The 18894-nt window shown below is 44.1% G+C and overlaps 1 protein-coding gene and 1 long non-coding RNA gene across 3 annotated transcripts in view; one reads left to right on the top strand and one right to left on the bottom strand.

Moving 5' to 3' along the window:
* VCL (vinculin) overlaps positions 1 to 15779 on the bottom strand; it is a 53702-nt gene extending 37923 nt beyond the window's left edge. For both annotated transcript variants that reach the window (XM_075422900.1, XM_075422899.1), the window contains exons 1-2: positions 15378 to 15779; positions 3285 to 3355 (exon numbers count right to left, since the gene is read on the bottom strand). In XM_075422900.1, the coding sequence (XP_075279015.1) occupies positions 3285 to 3355; positions 15378 to 15545 (239 nt within the window). In that variant the 5' untranslated portion in view covers positions 15546 to 15779. The remainder of the gene's footprint in view (positions 1 to 3284; positions 3356 to 15377) is intronic.
* A 366-nt stretch (positions 15780 to 16145) lies between these two features.
* LOC142361609 (uncharacterized) lies at positions 16146 to 18586 on the top strand. Its single transcript, XR_012764241.1, has 3 exons — positions 16146 to 16894; positions 18043 to 18094; positions 18532 to 18586. It is a non-coding gene; the product is annotated as an uncharacterized LOC142361609 (long non-coding RNA).
* The last annotated feature ends 308 nt before the right edge of the window (positions 18587 to 18894 follow it).

Raw genomic sequence — 18894 nt, 5'->3', positions numbered from 1 at the left:
TATAGTCATTATGAACCCTCAATGCCAGTCTCGGGCAACCCAAAACCCAAGTCTTTGAAAAGAATAAACCCATTTCTCCATCATCCTCCAAGATTGGTTCCCTTGAGACTGGTGGTCCCTTGGAATGGAGAAAACATGGGCAGGGAATGCGGTGCTAGTGCACACGCACTGCTCCTTATCCCATCACCCATGTGCTGGTACAAATTCTGCCTGAGCACTCCCATAAAACCCTCTCCTCTCAAGAAAGGAAAACCCAGCCCTCATCGGTGTCACTTCTCCACTCAAACCCTGCCCTTTCGTGCAGGAACAGGTAAGACTCCCTTGTCAGCTCACCTGTGACTGTCACAGATATCAGTGACAATACACAAGGAACTAGGAACTTTTACTAATTCATTTTGATATAAACTCCAGGACTAACAAAAAGCAGAAAGTGCAATAGAGTATCATTCATAAAGGCCATTAAACATTCCTAACTCCTGTTACTGCATCCAGCGTAGTAGGGCAGTACTCAGTGAAGCAGGTTTCATTACGGTGAGAGAGCGCTTTGTTTCCCATTTTCCACCATATCACAATCCAAGCAGTCATGAATTGCTGCAGAAAATGTTCTTGCGCCCAGCATAAAGCGGTACTATTCAGCAGTGCTCGTCTCACATTTCTACAGTAACGTAACTATTTAAGTCTCCACAATCTGCTAAGTGCTGATCAAAGGCTGATTGCAGTCTAACAAGAAAAAAAATCTCTTTTCCTTAATCCCTTACTTGTCTAGGTGAGCAAGAAGCTGGAAATTAACTAAAAACTCTACACATCCTAGAAAGTTAGAGCAATCAAAATTACATGTGTGCATACAACTCAGCAAGAAGCAAGAAAAAAGTTTTGGTCTCATTTCAATACACAAACACTCCCCTCAATAAAAATTAAAAAAAAATATCCACCCCGTCTACACCCAAACGAGCTCACATACCAGGAGCACAGCATAGCAAATACTGCAGTGGACTGTATCAAAGGCCCATTTAGCTCCATATCCTGTCTCCGAAAGTAGCTGCAGGCAGATGCCTAAGGAAGGCTAAGAACAGGATAAGTATTTATCATGCTTCCGCTGGGCGCTCTCCCGTCCTCCCACTATTCTCAGTGCTTGGGATTTCCTACAGCTTGTCTATTCAATAAACCCACAATGGGTTCCCCTAAGTACTTATCTATTAACCCCCAAACCTATACAAAGAATTGTAACAGTATATGGCTTGCTATGGAAGCAGCTCTCCCTATCGCTGGTTTATAGACTACTAGCTGAAAGCGATGCCCCCATCAAGCACTTGCACAGGAAGAGAAGCGCAAGTTTCCATCTTCTCCACACAACTCATCCTTCCTTAGACCTTTGCCAGAGCCCGAGTCCACTCTGTCACCTTACCCAGGCTGAAGAGTTCCAGCCTACGCAGCTTCGCCTTATACAGAAGCAATTCCATGCCTTTGATTTTCTCAAAATCCTTCTAGGAGCTTTTTCCCGTTCTACTACAGCCCTTCTAAAATTCAGGGACCACAAGCGCATGCAGTATTCTAGGCGTGGGAGAAGAAACACACAGTGACATTTTGGTCTCTCATCCTTTGCTACTAAACTTCACATTTGTTTTACTTTTTGACCACTACTGAGCATGTAACTGGTGCTCTCACCAGTGCGTGACAGCTTCAAGACCTTGCTCACTACTGGTAATGGTCAGTTCAGAGTCACTCATCCTATCTGAAGCTAGACCTGCAGCTCTCCCGTGTGTGCATCGTTCCAGATCTTTTGAAATAATTTCATCCACGCTTAATATCAAGTCACTCAGTTTAGTAAGGCCCTGCTGTAACTTCTCAGAGTCATCCGTTAATCTCACCACCCTTTGTAAGACTTCGGGTCATCAGCAAGTACCTGCGACTCACAGCTCATCCCAGTTTCCAGGGCGTTTGTGCATGTGGTGAGAAGCACAGTCCCAGCAGAGATCTCCACAGCCCTACCGATTACCTCCCACCGTTTTCAGGGTTAGCCATGCAGTTTTTCCTTTCAATTTTCTCTTTTCCATGGAAGAACTTTCCTTACTGTGCTGCGGTTACTTCATCAAAGCCTTCAGACTTTGCCAAAAAGTTTAGGAATCAGTATATGTTGTATCACCCAGATTACCCTTAACCCTGTCTGTGGTACTTCTAAGAACACCAACGGATTTGTAAAGCAGAGTTTTCCTCCCCAGAAACACTGTCAATTCACCCAAAGCAAATCATATGTATTTGGGATCTGTTAATTCTCTTCTTTAGCACATAATCTCTAGTCCTTTGTTCCGAGGGTACCTCCTGTTCCCCAGATTCCCCTAGCAAGCTTCTTGGGCAGTAGCATCACCTGGACTGACGTACCAGGTAGCCTCAAGTGACAGACTATACTTCACTAAAAACTCAGCTATTTCATTCTTAGACTCTACGCTAATGCCACTTGGTCCAAGGCATTTCTTTATTATTCATTTTGTCAACCTACTAAATTCTTTTTCACTGCCTAACAAAAATCTTGTCTTTAGACATCACCTCCGTTCTCTGTTTTAGTATCTTCTCCATTGCCTCAGTGCTTTCTAGTTTTGACTACATGCCCCTTTTGTGCTTGGGAGTACAGTGAAATACCCAGTCATTCTGTACGCAGTGGACAGTACCAACAGAGCAGTGGCTACGTTCAGCAGGTTGTAAGGCAAAGTCACTTCAGGAAAAGTTTGTCAGCTGGCAGTAAGAAGCCTGGCAATCCCACAACAAGAAGTGATCTATGATTTTTAAGACTTAAGGCAGCCGAAGGAGAAAGTCGGTTGTCCTTGACACTGAGCCATGGAATTCAGAGCGTCAGTCCCCGCTCTTCAGATGCCTTAGGTTTCCAGGCAGCCACCTCGTACATCAGCTGCCTGCTCTGACAAATTCACACTTTGCCACCAACCAAATTAATAGGAAAGACTGAGAACGCTGCATTATCTCTGACTCTGTTAGGCAAAACTACAACAGTACATAGGTAAGTACCACTGTTACTCTGGGCGTTCTTTTTATTATTTTAAAGGATGAAATACCCTAGATATGTACAGAATATGTACACACAGATATGTATAGAATGTAGCAGGAAGTCACAGTTGGCAGTAAGGCCATTCCTGACAAAGGGCAGCCTCAAGACCCCGAAGAGCTATTCAAACGTAAGAGGACTTTGTAAAGCAGAAACAAGCAACAATGATACATCATTGGAACAGGTTTCCTGTACCTACAATAGAAGATTTACAATAAAAGAAGTTTACTTGATAAACGCCGGCGGCATATCCCTTTTCAAGATCTGGTCTTCTGTTGTCTGCACAGTCTCTTTTCCAACCTGCAGAAGAAAGAAGTCATGCTTAAGATTCAGAATCTCACTGCAAAGCCCAGATGAAAACAAGCAGCAAAACAGCAACAAATATTTGTCCTAACGATAATTCCTTTTCACTAGGTATGCTGTTGGGTGTCTGTTTTTGAGACCACTGTATGCTGTGATTAATCATATGTTGTTTCCTGCCAACATCTACTAAATTAACTGGGGAGGCACTTTTCCCTCTTCCCACTCTCCACAGAAACAATACCATTTGTTTGTTGCACTTAGTTGTAAAAACTTAATCACTGTGAACTCGGTAGGCTTCCCTCCCTCCTAATCCCCACAAAAGTCAGAAATCAAGCAAAAAGTTAATAAAGTTAACCCCCTTTTGCTATTCAACCTAGCCTATTAGAAAAGTGTACGTAATTACTGAGAATGCACTCCACATCCACACCATCCTCAAGGCAAAAATAAGCAGAGAGAAGCTAATAGAGAGATGGTGAGATGTGGAGTTTTCTATACACTAGCTCTTGTGTGACACAATGGAAGTCTTTATAATTGGTAGCTGGCTCTCTGGACTGTGAGATCACCAACTTGACAAAATATTTCCAGCTCCTTTGTTCGCTGTATTTTCCAGCTGAATAAGCTATTCAGAAAGGCATCACAAAGCAGAAGGTCTTTCACCCAGACACTAGTTTGTGTTAAGAGCTGCCTGGCCCGCTCAAGCCAGACAAGATAGCCCTGAAAATTCCCAATCAGCTGGTGTTTAAAGACTTGCTGGTTTTTAACAGCAGTTGTAGTGTGTCAGCATGCACAGCACTTGCCACTTCTAACGCTGTGCGGCCTTCCAGCAGCACCATTTCCTTGCAAATTTATGCTACTTGCCAAAAACTGTCCCCCACCCTCATCTGGCCCTTTTCAGAGGGGCCTTACACAAGTACATTGGCCCTAGTTTTTATTTGGTTCAAACAGAGTCAGGCTAGCACATATTTATTTTTTTCTTAAATTTATTAGTACTAGTCACCACAAGTATTTATAAGTAATGAAGATAAAAGCAGATATGATGTTAAAGGTCTTCAATTTTATGACAGGTTTCTGTGTCATACAGTCATCGCAGGGTCCCTAACAGCCAAAATCCCTCCCTCCTAGTACAGAGCACAGCAGTGTTGCTTCGACTACTGAGCTTCACAGCAATGCCTCAGGAGCACAATTATGAACATAAATCACACCCTGTTTCTTGGGACAGGGTTATATGACCCACCAGAGAGTATACCCGCTTTGTTCCAATTATTTCCATTACACTTATGAAACATTTATTACATTTCTCATGTTTGTATGTACACATGCATGATAAAGATGACACAGAAAAGGGGTAATTTGCATAAACTTTAGATTACACATCGCTCGGAGAGAAGGCTGTCACCAGCTGAGAGTGCAGAGTAATACTTCATTTCCAGAGAACCACTGAGAGGGTGGTTCCTGCTGGAAGCATCTTGTCTTCAAGCTTTATTTCTCTTGCAGCTGTACCAATCTGCACATACTTCAGTTTATTAAAAAAGTATTTCCAAGAATATACAGTTTTTAAAGAATACATGAAAAAAGTTTGCAGTGGGGTAGGCACCAGAATGACCTTCAGACTGAAGCTAACAAATCATTATTGCTATTTCATATCAACCAGTCAGGAGCAAACAGAAAACAATTTCTGCTCAAGTTACACCACACTTGATGCAAGTTAATTCTAATTTTATTAGACCGTACAAAAAGCATTTCTTCATTCAGTCTGGAAAGCGTAAGTCTCTTCTATAAGAGGATACAGCTAAGTCCACTACTCAAAGAAGTATTACCAATTAATTATAGATCTAGACACACTATGTATGCACTTTATATATTTATACATAGACACATATGGGCATTCTTTGCTATGCCTAGCTACGATCTTCAGTCTTCAAAGGAAAGTAACATATAAGATATGAGTCAATCCCCATTTTCATTTTTTTTGTGGGGAGTTTTAACCTCAAAAAACTTTCCTGAAACTTTTCCTGAACTCCAAAACCAGATAATTTCCCTTCCATGCCCATCACAAAGCAGACACGCTCATTCCTCCAATAGCCTCAGCACTACACAGTACAGTCAGGACAAGATTTCAGGCAGTTCCCACGAGGCCTCAATTAAAAAAGTCCCCTACCTTGCTAGAAGAAAGGACTTTTTACCATCTTTTAAGCACTAATACAGCACATATTCACTGACTCTGTTTAAACATAAAACAATGTAGCTCAAAGGAAAGCATTTCATATTTACATAGATATTAATTAACCTTTCCAGAAGTTGCTCTTCACATTTGTAGCCACAGTATAGAGGTGGCATGTAAAGAACAAATGTACTCCGCATACCATTTAACAGGCAAAGCCTCAAAACACAAAGCCACATTCATGACTAAAAATACACAACCCCCAAAGAGTTTTGTGGGTTTTCCTTTTCAGTTTTGTGGTTAAAGGGATTTTTGTTTTGTTTCTTACTTTGCTTTAATAAGATCCGTTTTCTTCAGCCTGAATTTTATATGGGCTAAGCAATTTTTGGACACACTGCAGTGTAACAGCAGGCAGAGATTCACTCAGCTCTGCCTTCCCCATACTCCAGTACCAAGGGAATGAAGATTTTTTCTTTTTCCTCTTCAGGTGCAATATCTACATATTCCCTATTTCAGTCAGAAGGCTGGCTGAGCTTTATGCCAATACACAATAATTATCTGGGAAACTTGTATGGTATTTCTGTCCAACAGTGTACATGTGGAAAACACGGGATTCCTGCTTGGGTCTCAGATATTCTTCCCTCCTAAGATAATCCTTCCCTAACTGAGAAGCAACAGTCTCCATGGAATAGAAGCTTCTGCTTTTAAGTAACACTGAAGTGGCCATTACTCCTGGCTCCAACGAAACTGCAGTGGTTAACAGTAAAGAGACCAAAACTTCTGGAACACTGCATCTGCCCAGAGGAAGGGAAGCTCTCCAGCAAAACTTACCAAGGCAGTTTCATAGTTACAACTTTAAAGTACAAACTGCACATATCAGAACCAAACACACAAATATTTAAGACAGGAGCCCTGAGTTTATTGTTTGGAAGTGATTTCATGTGTTTGGGGTTTTTTTTAAAACAAAGTATCTTCTGAATGCCTATACTGACAACATCAATTTGACAATTTGCCAAATACTGGAAGTGAAATTTTCCTTGCAGCTTATATGATTTCCCCAGTTACAAAGGAAGACAACCTTAGAAGAATTAGTTCTTGCAGTGCTCCAGAAGCTAATTTTAAACATCTGTCATTTTAGCAGCAGCCTAAATATATTCCCACATCATCACCCAGCGAACACACGCAATCCTGGCTGTAACACTAGCAGAACCCCCACGTTTCTCCCAAGAAATAAGCTATAAGAGTTTTGCTTGACAAAGCACCACTCAGCATGATCTAGTCTGTATGCTATAAAAGCAGCTTTATCATAAGCCATCTCATATTAAAGTCCAGTTGCTGGTTTATGCATTCTTCCATGTTTTTCAAGCTTCCAGGAAGAATAGTGACATGACAATGGGAGTGTTAAATCTCACATCAGAAGTTTGCTGTACATCAGTGCAGTTCCATGGGGTTGTCTGCAACTTTTCTCCATTTTTTTAGATGTCTACCTGGAAAGAGTAAACCTCAGGATTTGCTATAACTGCACAACAGCAGTGTCAACACTGCATATCCATGTCTAGAATCCACCTCAAAACAGTTGCCAGTCTGTTCCCCCCCCACCCTGCATTCTGAGAAAGCAAACCTGGCCTAGATTTCAAGACTATGAACACCCCACCAAGCAGAGCTAGAAGCAAGCCGAAGTTGCACCAAGTTTATGCCCACTCCTTGCTGGCATAGGCGATGTACATTTCAGTTCAGACTGAAAAATTCAACATGGGCAGAGATAATTAAACCTTCATGAAAACATTTTGAATTCAGGTTACATACTGAAGGGGCCTTCCTCACACATGATAATGTAAGGAAAATGACTGAAGGTAACGGTAACCAGCTGTGTATCCTATACCTTTCATGGAGTTCATCCCTCCCCACAAGGCTTGTCCATTCAAGGCCTAGAAAGCAGGTCCTTCATCTCAACCTGAGGTCAGGGACAGTTCGCTTCAGTGGGTTCAAAAGTGGCAAGGGCTTAATGACTACTTCATGATTCCTCAGTTTTCCCTTTGTGAAACCAGCCACCGGAGCTCAATTACACAGCAAGCTTTTGGGAAAGAGCTCTGGCAGCAGAAGGGAAGGAAAACAGGACTTAGCCGTTTACCTTCGTTGTCAGTGATACTATTTTGATTGTAACCTGTGTTCTGTCTTTATTTACAGTATCAAGGAGATCCAGTTGTTGGTATTTCAAGCTATTTCACTCCACTGTTTTAGAAACATGGCTGTTGAAGTGAATGTTGTTTTATCATGCCCTGACCCTTAGCTACCATAATCCATGCAATAAATATTAGCAAAACAGAATGGCATACGTCCTGCTTATAGCAGCAAAGCACAAATCTTTGCCAGATGCAAGACAAGCAGCTTTGGGGTACATCATGAAATTTCTTGGTCCCACCTAAATTTCAGAAGTCACTCAAAAATCATCAGATGGCATAAACAGCTTACTGTAAAGACAGAACTTTCTGCAAGCTGTGAACAAGAGACAAGCAATGTTAAAGCTTTTTTAGAAAAACTGAACAGAACAGGTTTACATGTCACTCCGCACAATCTAGTCCTTCTCATTCAATAAGACTGAAAAAAGTCAGTTATAACAAGGTACAATTTTTTTTAAACAAAACTTTCTTTCAAAGGCTCTCTTGAAAGCATTTAACAAGGCAAATTTCCAATTTCCTCATCATTCCACCATCCTCTTGCTTTGAATTAAAAGTGTGACTGATCCATCACTTGCAGGTAGTGAGTTTAACACTAGCTTAAAAAGCTTTAGGTTTTTGTACTTCTCCATAGAAGAATAGGCCAATGCAATTAGAGACTGCAAAAGAAGTCCAGGGAGATACGCGGCTGAATTCTCTTCCTGCTTCTAGCTTACCCTGAATGAACAGTGCACACATACTGCCACTGACATCAGCCAACAAGACCACTCCTTCTTCAAGCCAGGCATGAACCCAAAGAAACTGCTGTATCAGAGCCTCCCCACTTTGCCTTTCCATTAATATGGCAGCTGTACCAGCTCATGGTTTTCTCATGATTACCCTGGAGACTGCATTCCAGGCATAGGAAGGTACAATTTCCAAGTCATCTGGCAATAAGTCAAGTAATTTAGAACACTCCAGCCACCTGGTCCCTAATAGCAGCAAGCTGACCTACCTGTCTACACTGCAATTAAGACAAATTCAATTGGCTTGAGGCTAAGGAAATCCTGCTGTCCAAGTAAAATACATACCTATGAAATGAGAACCATATGGAAGTCAGAAAGTAACATCATTTGGGTACCAAAAGACTTTTATTCATGCTGCTAATGTCGACTAACTCTGTTACCAGTACAGAGCTGAGGCTTGGATGGTTTAGCTAATTATAGGATGCACAAATTAACACAAAGAAAAACAAAAGCACTACTAATTATGTGACACTACAGAACTATTACAATTTGGAAATTAGTTCTGTTATGAAGAGAAGAGTTGTTTCTTGTAAATCAGTACTTCCGAGCTAAAACTACTTTAAGACATTATAACTCCAGTCAAATAACACAGCTCTGACCTTTGAGCATACACAAAACTCACATGGAAGAATAAGATACAGCAATTGTCCTCTACAAACAAGATGCACAGCTGCAACTAGCTACTTTTACCTTACAAGGAAGTCTAAGGGAAGTGGCTCATGCCAAAGAGCATGCACACTCCAGAAGCTCCTCTAGTTCCTTTCTATGTACTCAGACCTGTGAATCACTAAGTTTCAGAGCACCTCTTAACATAAACCCTGCTGCAGATGTAGACACGGGTTAGTACTGTACTAAAACATAACACATGGGATATCACAGACCTAAATTCTCTCATTATTCAGATGCTCATCTGAAAAGCAAGCAACCAAACACCATGATGCTGCTGGTAGGTTTGAATTATCTCTGACAATCTGCTAATATCTGCATGTTGGAGAAAATTTTGGTTGATGAGGATCTCCCCCCCCAGTAATTGAGATGCATCCTGTCCCTCCAGCCCTCTAAGTCCTAAGTCAAGTAGAAGTATCTAGAAAGTTTACTTAAGATTAAGGCTTTTTTACTCTGTTGGTAACAAAGCAATAATAAAAGTCTCACCACAGGAAGTTCATAGGTATCAAGTGGAAGAAAGCTTTTCCAGATACAGCAGAGCTGCCTGTAAGAATGTGTTTCCAATATAAATACTGTACTGCACAGACAGTCTCTAAACCAACCCAAGCCATAGCTTTACACAGGTACTAACAGAGCTTCTCCACAGGCTGTTTTTTTCACCTTCATCAGAAGGACAAACCAAATTGGAGGTGGTCTCTAACAATAATATTAAATTGGTATTTCACTTCTCCATGTGTTGGCACAGAAAATATTCGAGGAGCTGAAAAAAGAAAAGACAAATTAATTTATATTTTCTGTTACTTAAGTTTCACATGCAGAACAGTAGTTTCTTTCTCTCAAGTTTCTAAGATGTTTGACTATCAGGTGCAAGGCAGACGTCCACTATAAATGCCTTAATTTCCCTTCAATGTTTAGTTAACCACAAAACCTGTTGTTGATTTTTATAACCCATTTTACTTCTTTAAAACACTGTTAATTTGACAGGTATTCTTAACTACATGAGGCATTTTAATACACCACAACTGAAGACGTAGGTTGGCTACCAGCCACTGAATTTTAGGATCTCCTATTTGTTTTAGGCAAACTTGTACCGACTTCTGAACACCGGACTGTTCACCACTGGTTTTCCCTTGTCCACAGGAAGAAAGGTCAGCACTGCTTCTCCTCTGAGCTCCCTCCTAAAGCATCAGTGGTTCCAGAGTAACAGAATGTTTTTCTAAGTTTAAGACAGCAAGAGTTTCCTGCAGGAAGACAAAATTCATAAGCATGAGAAAGAAAGTGTTTTTGACCACATCTGACATCAGGGAAAGGAAGAATATCAGCCATCACTGATTTTAAGACACACCAAATCAGAATAAGACCTCACTTTAGCACCTGACAGGGATGATGCACTTAGCAGTTAAATGGAATAATATTCACCACTCCACTATTTACATGATGCTACTTTTTAGCACGTTCTAGATGTAACTATTTTGCCAAAGTCACTGTCATGAGACCACCCTTCATTCTAAACAATCTGAAATTCTCATGACAATTCCCCCCCACCTCTTCCTATGACACTGTTCCAAGCATATGTTTTCCAGAGCAAGAGTAGTATACACCACATTGTCAGCATATGGAATTTTTTAGTCCAACTGTCACTAAGATTATCCATTCCACAATAATATTCTCATTTTTTATGCCCAAAAAAGCAAGCTGCAGGCAATTACTAATGGAGGCATTCACCACCTTTATGCACATTTAAAGGAACAGAGAACGAAAGATTCCTTTTAAAGCTAATGGAAGTGACTGGTATAAATTAAGCCTCCAAACAGAACAAAAAGATTACTCCATTCAAATCAGAAGCTGATTTATCACTTAAGTAAAGATAATTCCAAACAGATAAAAGCAAGACAAATGTTTATGATGTGCTTTTGTTATTATAAAGTTGCTCTCTGTCTGATCATTAATCACTCTTCTCCCTGTCCCTCCCATGCACACACCCTAATGGGTTTTATCCACTTTCTCAGATCACACGGCCGCAGCTCCCACAATATGGTAAATCACCCCTAAAGACATTGGATGTACACTGAAGTAGAATGTTCTGTTTCAAAAAAGAAAACAATTTTAAAAAACTCTCTCTCCTAACACTAATCACAAGTTTCCACTACACATAGACAAAACCTAGAACCCTCTAATGAAAAGACTTATTCTCTCATGAGATCATCAGGGCTCTTCTAGTACCCTCATTCCCTCATCACTCAGTTTGAATCCTGTAGAGTTCAGATGAGCTGCTGCAACAACCCATTGCTTTCAGATGAAAGATACTCCAATACAAGTAACTGGAGATGGGGAGGCACAGATCTACACATATCCCATGATAAGTTACAAACATCACCAAAAAAAACAAGCACAAAGTTACTACAACCCCTTGAAAGCCTTCTGTGCTATGCAGAAAATTCTGCAAGAAAAAAAGCTTCCCTTTTTTCTTTTTTCTCCATCCTTTTTCAAGACATATTAACATAAATTTTGGAAGCTAATTTTTCTCTTGGAAAGGAGAAACACTAAGCTGTCCTCAACAGCTCACTCCTCTCTTGTGTACCCTGAGATACAGGCAAGTCCACTACGCCAGAAGAAGGCTTAGGGATAAGGAAGCTGTTTTACCATCAACTCTCCACAATAGTCAGACCATTTCTCCACATTCCAGTATTTTATCCATGTATTTGACTTTTGCTGCTGCAATCTTCACAAGGCTTTCAAGGCAGGCTGCATTTTTCACAAAATGATGTAAATGAGTGATTTCCAAGCTGGTGGTTTGCAGGTGTTGGTAGGCAGCTCACAGCTTGTCCAGGGAAAATGCACAGCTCCTCCTCCTTCCGCACCAACTCCTTCCTCAACAGATGCCCATGGATACGCACCCAGAACATGCTGGCTGATGCAGGTGATTACTACTCCTTCATCCACTGGGACTGAGACAGGACAGCTGCTACGGCTACACTGAATGCAACTCTTCCACAGTTGAGGTTTTCCTTTGGTTTGTTTTAAACTTTGTCACCACCTAAGTACTGGCATAGAGTTTCACCTGTTCTCCAAGTAATCTGTGTGGTTTTAGTTGTGCCTGGATGAGGTGGGCTTCAGCTGGTGGTAGTTTAAAGAGACTGACCTCTAGCAAGCAACAAAAACCTCTGACATTAGTGACTGTTTGACCCAGTGCTACATCGTGTTCTCATCAAGTACAACCTCCAGTTAGGCTTAATCTTACTCTAGAATACATTTATTCATGTTTAAGAAATGCGCTTGACACTACTCAAAGGCAACAACTGAAAAACCATGACTATGAGACAGGATATTTATAAGCTACGAGACTCTTACTAATGATTAGCTTGACAATGACTTGGACTTTCTCTTCCCTAGGACTACTTTACAATCAGGTTCTGACAAGGAAGCATCCCAACAGCAGGTCCTGTTGGGTGTGCAAACCTTACATTAAGAAATCTAGGAAGCTTAAGGTGGCTTCAGGCAAACTTTAAAATACAGTACATCCATTTCTGACAGAAAATACAGAAATGCACACTGAATGGCAAATCGAAAAGTTGTCATATAGAGAACTGTAGTCAAGTTATCTAGGAGAAAGACTCCCTTTTAACACATCCAATAGCCTTAATTTTAGGCTCTCATATCTATCAGCCTCTGTTCCACCTTGGATATAGTATAAACATCTCAGGAATGTCAACAAAACAAAGTTATTGCACGTGGCTCCTTCCTCACAGCTGTTTTCTCATTTCCCAGCCCATTTCCCCACATAGCACATCTCCTAGGCCTTGCATGAGAATGGGTCTCAGCACGTCAAACACTGGAACCAGGAGTTACTGACAGATGCAGTAGTTGTGCGAATTAAAATATTGCACATTCCAAACTGTAGAGTCCTTACTGTAGGCTAGGGAGCCAGAGAACAGTGCTGCTGTGTGTGATAAGTTACCACTAAGAAACTTCTCGGCTGGTCAGTACTCACCATCATGCACACTTTGTGATACTCACATTACACAGAGAACCCTGAGCAGACAGCAAGCAACACAACGAGCTAGCAGCTACATTTCTGTCCTGGTTACACTGACAATTCCATCTTTGCTGTCAACTGTGAAGCCACCAGAAGGCTTGCAATTAGATAACCTGTCTGCACAACTACTCCTGCTCCAGGGAAACTGCAGTTTCATAAATCACCTTTACACTTCAGAATGATGCACTGAAAAGAGCTCCAGGCAGAAAACGGAACTTTAATTCTGTATTTTTCCTAATGTAGTCAGGGTTGTGTTCTACCAGATCAGGGCATCCTCCTTGTAAGTACCACCTCAGATTACACCACTTGTATTTCCTCTCTGTGAATTAACAAAAAATAATTGAGCAGTCTTTCCTTTCATATAGCTAGCAGGCAAGAAAAGAAAAGCAGAGGCTTCCAAAACAGCCCAAAATGGAAGAAGAGCCAGCATTAGCAAGCTGCAGAAGGAAACTAATTCTGTTTCTGCGTTTCTCTGATAAATGCTGCTTTATCAGATTGGGTTTCTTTTGAGAGGAAGGGCGCTGGGAGGAGAGAATAGTCACACAGCCCAGTGATACAGGCTAAGCTCAGAGCAGCAAGGCATTATTCTAACATCTTCCTTTCAAGGAAAAGTATTTCATACACTCAGGCTTCACACCCTCACAGCCAACACACCTATCAAATCAGTTCACTGCTACAGACCGACTACTCTTCGTAAAACCTGGAGTTTCAGCTCAAGTCAGCAAGAAGCACAAGTATTCCACACAGTACATCCTGTAAAATTCAGAGCCATGGGGACCGAGAGCTGTAGTTACACTGTAGTAAACTGCGAAACCTCAAAGCAGCAAGTTAGTCTAGTAGTAGCAAGTACTACAGGCCGGAATCTGATAAACACATCATGTACATTAGTCATCTTGACAGCTTCTTATACCCGCAAGCCTCACGACTTCAGTGCATTCATACGTCAGTTAACAGCGATACAATATTTTAACCATACACAGCTATTTCATTTTCAAGTGAAGTTTGCTGGCAAAGGATACTGCTTGCCATGAATTACTTAAGAGTTTTACAGGATTCAGAGTGAGCAAGTAATATCCAACGCCCAAAAGTGAATTGTAAATGAACTTAACGGAAGTGCAAGGTAAGTATTACCTGGTAATTCTTAATGAAACAGCGGAATAGGCAGCACTGCAGTGTTTTCTATGCCAAACGACATTTCTGCCTTGCAACAGTTTGCTGTTTTGATGCAGCTGGTTGTAAGAGTATTAATCCAACTAGAAGATATTGGATGTATTAGTGACTTGCACTTCTCAAACTGAAATGTCCGTACTGCAGACACTCAGAGACACACTATGTAAGGCTGCTTTCAAGGAGCCAAGAGACTGAAGCCAATTTTCGGCCAGCTGTAGCTTCCCACCAGCAAACAGCAACTCTCACTCAAGGCTGCGTAACAAACAGCTCCAAACTTTGCCTAGAAACCACAGGTTTCCATACCTCAGTACCAGTAACGAACCAGTCCACCTCCATCACCATAAAAACCAGCACCCAGCAGGTCTGGGGCAGGGGCTGGGTTTTTTGGGGATAGGATCGCACCAAGGGAGTGTTTTACCTTTCATAGAATGGTTTGGGTTGGAAGGGACCTTGAAGATCATCTGGTTCCAACCCCCTGCCATGGGCAGGGACACCTTCCACCAGCCCAGGTTGCTCAGAGCTCCATCCAACCTGGCCTTGAGCACTGCCAGGGAGGGGGCAGCCACAGCTTCTCTGGGCAACCTGGGCCAGGGCCTCACAGCCCTCACGGGGAAGAATTTCTTCCCAATATCTAATCTAAATCTTGCTTCTAAGCAGGCACGCTTTAAGCCCACATGCTCAAAATAGCGAGCGAGTTTCCAAGCCAGCAGAACCCCCCTAGCGCGGCAGAGACATTCGCGAGGGACAGGACGGGACAAACCAGCGACAGCCCCCAGCGCGCTTTATCGCGCCCTATCGCGACGCCGTCGCTGGCTCCGACGGCGAACGACCCGTCGAGCCGCACAACCCCTCGCCGGGGCGGGAACAGCCGAGGGCGGCTTCCAGCCAGGAGCCTCCCCCCCCTCCTCCTCCCTTCCCTCACAGCTTAACCCCTTCCCGGCCCCGCGCCCGGCGGGGGGAGCCGCTCCGCGACGGGGCTCCGGGAGGAGAGGCAGGGAGGGCGAGCCAGGCGCCGGTTACTCACCCGCACCAGGTTGCTGACGGCGGCCTGCACGGCCGACACCGGGGCGGTGAGGTCCGGAATGGCTTTGCCGTCCACCTCCCCTTCTTCGTGCATGATGACCAGGTGGGAGATCTGCTGGGCCACCGGCTCCAGGATGCTCTCGATGGTACGCGTGTGGAAGACGGGCATGGCGGCGGCGGGGCGGGCGGGCGGACGGGGCCCGAAGTCCGCACAAACTCCTGGCAAACTCTGTTGTCCCGCGGAAAAAGCCGCGGCCTCCGCGGAGGGACGAAAAAAAAAAATGAGGAAGGGGAGGAAAAGCAGCGACCTCACGCACCTCCCCTCGTCCCAGCGAGGCTGGCAGAAGCCCCGAGAAGCTGCTCGCCGAGGCGGGACTCGAACCCGCCGTGCTCCTGCCTGCCCACCCCCCCCCCCCCCCAGCAGCACCCACCCCGCACTGGCACCGTTCTTCAGCCAGCCAGCGGCTTTTCAACAACCACGACCTACCCCGCCCACGGCTCCCCGCCCCCTTCGCCTCCCTCACCCAATAGCCGAGCCGGGACCGCCGCTCCCAGTGGCCCAGTGGCGCGTCCATCAACATTCCAGAGCCTCCCTCCCCCCACTCCTCCCTCCCCGCCGCCTTTCCCGCACCGCCCGCCTTCGCAGCCGAGCTTGGTTGCGCGGGCGCTGGTTTCCCAGCGTTAGGGTGACGTCAGACATTCTGGTGTCCATATAAGGAGACGATTAAAGCCAGGGGGCCGGGAGAGCGGCGGGGAGGAGGGGGTGAAAAGAAGATCTCTGCGTCCTGTCCCGTTTGCGCCTGGTGGGTGGCCGAGGGGACGTTGCGCTCCTCCGGCCGCCATCCGCTCCCGCCTGCTCTCCCTGCAGAGCGCCCGCAGCCGGCCCGGCCCGGCCCTGGGCGCGGTCCCAACCGCTTCCGCCCCCCCAACCCCCGCCTTGAGGAGACGCGGTGGAGGCTTCCCGCCCGCGGCCCGCCCTGAGGTGAAGTGGCGCGAGGCGCGGGAGGCTTCCCGCCCTCCCTGAGGCGGCAGCGCTGCCCCCGCCGCCCCCGCTCCCCGCTGAGGCGGTGCGGCGGGGCTCGGTCTCCAGCCGCGTTGTCCTTGGCCGGAGGGCCGTCCCGAGGCCCGCCAACGCCTTCCCCCGCCTCGGGCAAACTTGAGGGCGTGAGCTCTTGCGGCGTCGAGAGTGCTCCCGGCGGTAAAATAAAGCATGTGAGTGAGGGGCTGCAGGAGTGCTGGGAGTCCTCCCGCTGGCAACAGCGGGCCCAGGGTTAGATCTGGGAAAAGCACCGCTGGCTTTAGGTGGGTTTGTCCTGGCGCTGCTGTTTTAAGCGATAAATGGATGTTCCTGTCAGACCAGCTTCACTCCTGAGCGTTCCAGTGCAAACAGCGTGCTTTCTGCGCAGTGTCCGGGCACCGGCAAGGCCTGTTGAGTGAGCAGTTAAACCAGTAAGGCTGCTGGGGTGCCTGAGGACCGCTCTTCACAACTTCACAGCGCCGGGGTTGTCACCGTTGCAGGTACGGGGACAATTACCAGTCGTAGGCCCAAAGAGCTAAGAGCAATGGGTTTTGTGTGGGGTTAGGAACCTCAGTGACACCTTTAGCTCTGAGTTTCCTTTTTCATCGTTCTCTTGTCTTTCAGGATGCTCGGAATCGCTTTTACATGTGTGTTTTTATTGAATCTGCAATAGTGGAAGTCAGGCGGGCAGTTTCTGTGTCGTACAATCCAGTTTTGTTTGGGAGGAAGTGTACCTGTAGGCTTGTTGACAGACAAAGCATGTTATTGGCATTGAAAACATACTCAAAGTATCAGCCTCTCGGCAGCAAGGAGCATATGAAGTCACTTGAACTAGGCACAGTAAGAGTATTTTATGTTGTCAGCTATTGGCTACGTAGCGTTGTGCTTACGATCTCTAGTATATGCATTCCCAGCAGTGCCCCCTGAGCACCCCATGGATCAGCAATAACGAGCACACGTTAAAATCCTTCTGGATAGTAATGTACAGCAGCTGGGAATTACGAAAAGCAATTAGTCCGTGTTGTGAACTGATCATCTGCAACGTTCTGTTTTGTGGAAGTATGCAAGCCTGATAAACCACGTCTTTAGTAATTTGTGGGACTTGTGCATAAGCTAAGTTCACCGATTAATAATAATTGCTCTAAGTCTGGGATCTTGTATACTGAGCTCCAGCTGAAATATGCGTGTGGATACATACATTTTAAAGAAAAAAAAAATGTTATCTGGTCATTAAAAAAGGCTGTCTTGGCTCTAATAGGTATAGTTGCTACAGGCAAAATAAAATACAGAACAGATGGACATTTTTGGTAGCCTTCTGAAACTTTACTCATCTGCAGGGCCAAAATATGTGTATTTGGGGGTGTGTTCATATTAAGAGTTTGTTTCACTATTTGGGTCATACTGGTGTAATTTTTGCCCATGCAAAAATCAGGTTTTGTTGTCTGTACCATTTTATTGTCTGTACCTGTAGTGCTGCAGGCTCGTCACTGAAATTCTCTGCCTGCTATTGCTACCTAGTTTTTGAAGCCACATTTGGCAAAATTCCATGCAATTGACAGCATTATGTGTAGCACTGCTTTTTTGTTTTGTTGTTTTTTTTTTTTCTTTTCAAGTACCACCTTTACAATGTTTTCTTTTTCTTTTGCAGATCCTTTCAGATCTGTTGCATCGATGTCATACGAGTAACGGCTTTGCAGCAGGTACTTTTTAAATATAATCAGTATCTTTTGCCCTTTGCACTACTCAGTCTGTAATTATACATTAATTATGCTGCTACTGTGAGATTGCTTCTCCACTTTATACAGTTTCATTAACTCTCCAGATCCTAACAGATGGTTAGAAAGTAACAATAGATTTGATCACAGTATTTTCTGTTTGTTGAGCCCAAGGTGGCAATGTATGAATTCTTTTGTCATCTTCCGGTGTGGTATTACACACGCAACAATGGATTTCCCACTGAGGGGAAAAGAGATGCTGAGCCTCCTTTCCTTTCCACACACTCAAAATCTTAGTGCTGTGAAGAAGCAGTGTCTATTATTAGCACGCTAGTGGTGACTAGCATCTCAAATAAGTTAAAGTGGTTAGAATGAAAGGATTAGCTTTTAAGACACTCTTTCCACGTCTTTTACTGTTTCAGAAGAACTCGGGTGAGTCCAGTTAAACCCATCTCTGGAGAGAACTTGATGTCAGCACACTATTCTGCTTACAAAAATCTCAGTAGGCTTTAGGACCATAATGTCTCTCTGTCCCAGATGATCAGAGAATATATTCTTCTTTTCTCACACGTGGTGAAGACTTTTAATGAAGCAAAGAAATGCTCTCTTTACTTCCACTGGTATGTATGAATACAGAAGGAATGGGCTTTGATAGAAAAAGGGCGAACACTGCATGCTTACAACAACGTAGCTGCAATGCAGCCTCATCCGCCGTATCTTCTGGAGAGTTCTGCGCCCTGCGGGCAGGGTACACGGCACTGCGGCTGCGAGTGGTGGGAGCGGTG

The sequence above is a fragment of the Opisthocomus hoazin genome, chromosome 6, assembly GCF_030867145.1.
Source record: "Opisthocomus hoazin isolate bOpiHoa1 chromosome 6, bOpiHoa1.hap1, whole genome shotgun sequence".
NCBI lineage: Eukaryota > Metazoa > Chordata > Aves > Opisthocomiformes > Opisthocomidae > Opisthocomus > Opisthocomus hoazin.
Note: the sequence above shows the minus strand (reverse complement) of the source record. Positions and strands in the feature narration are given on the sequence as shown.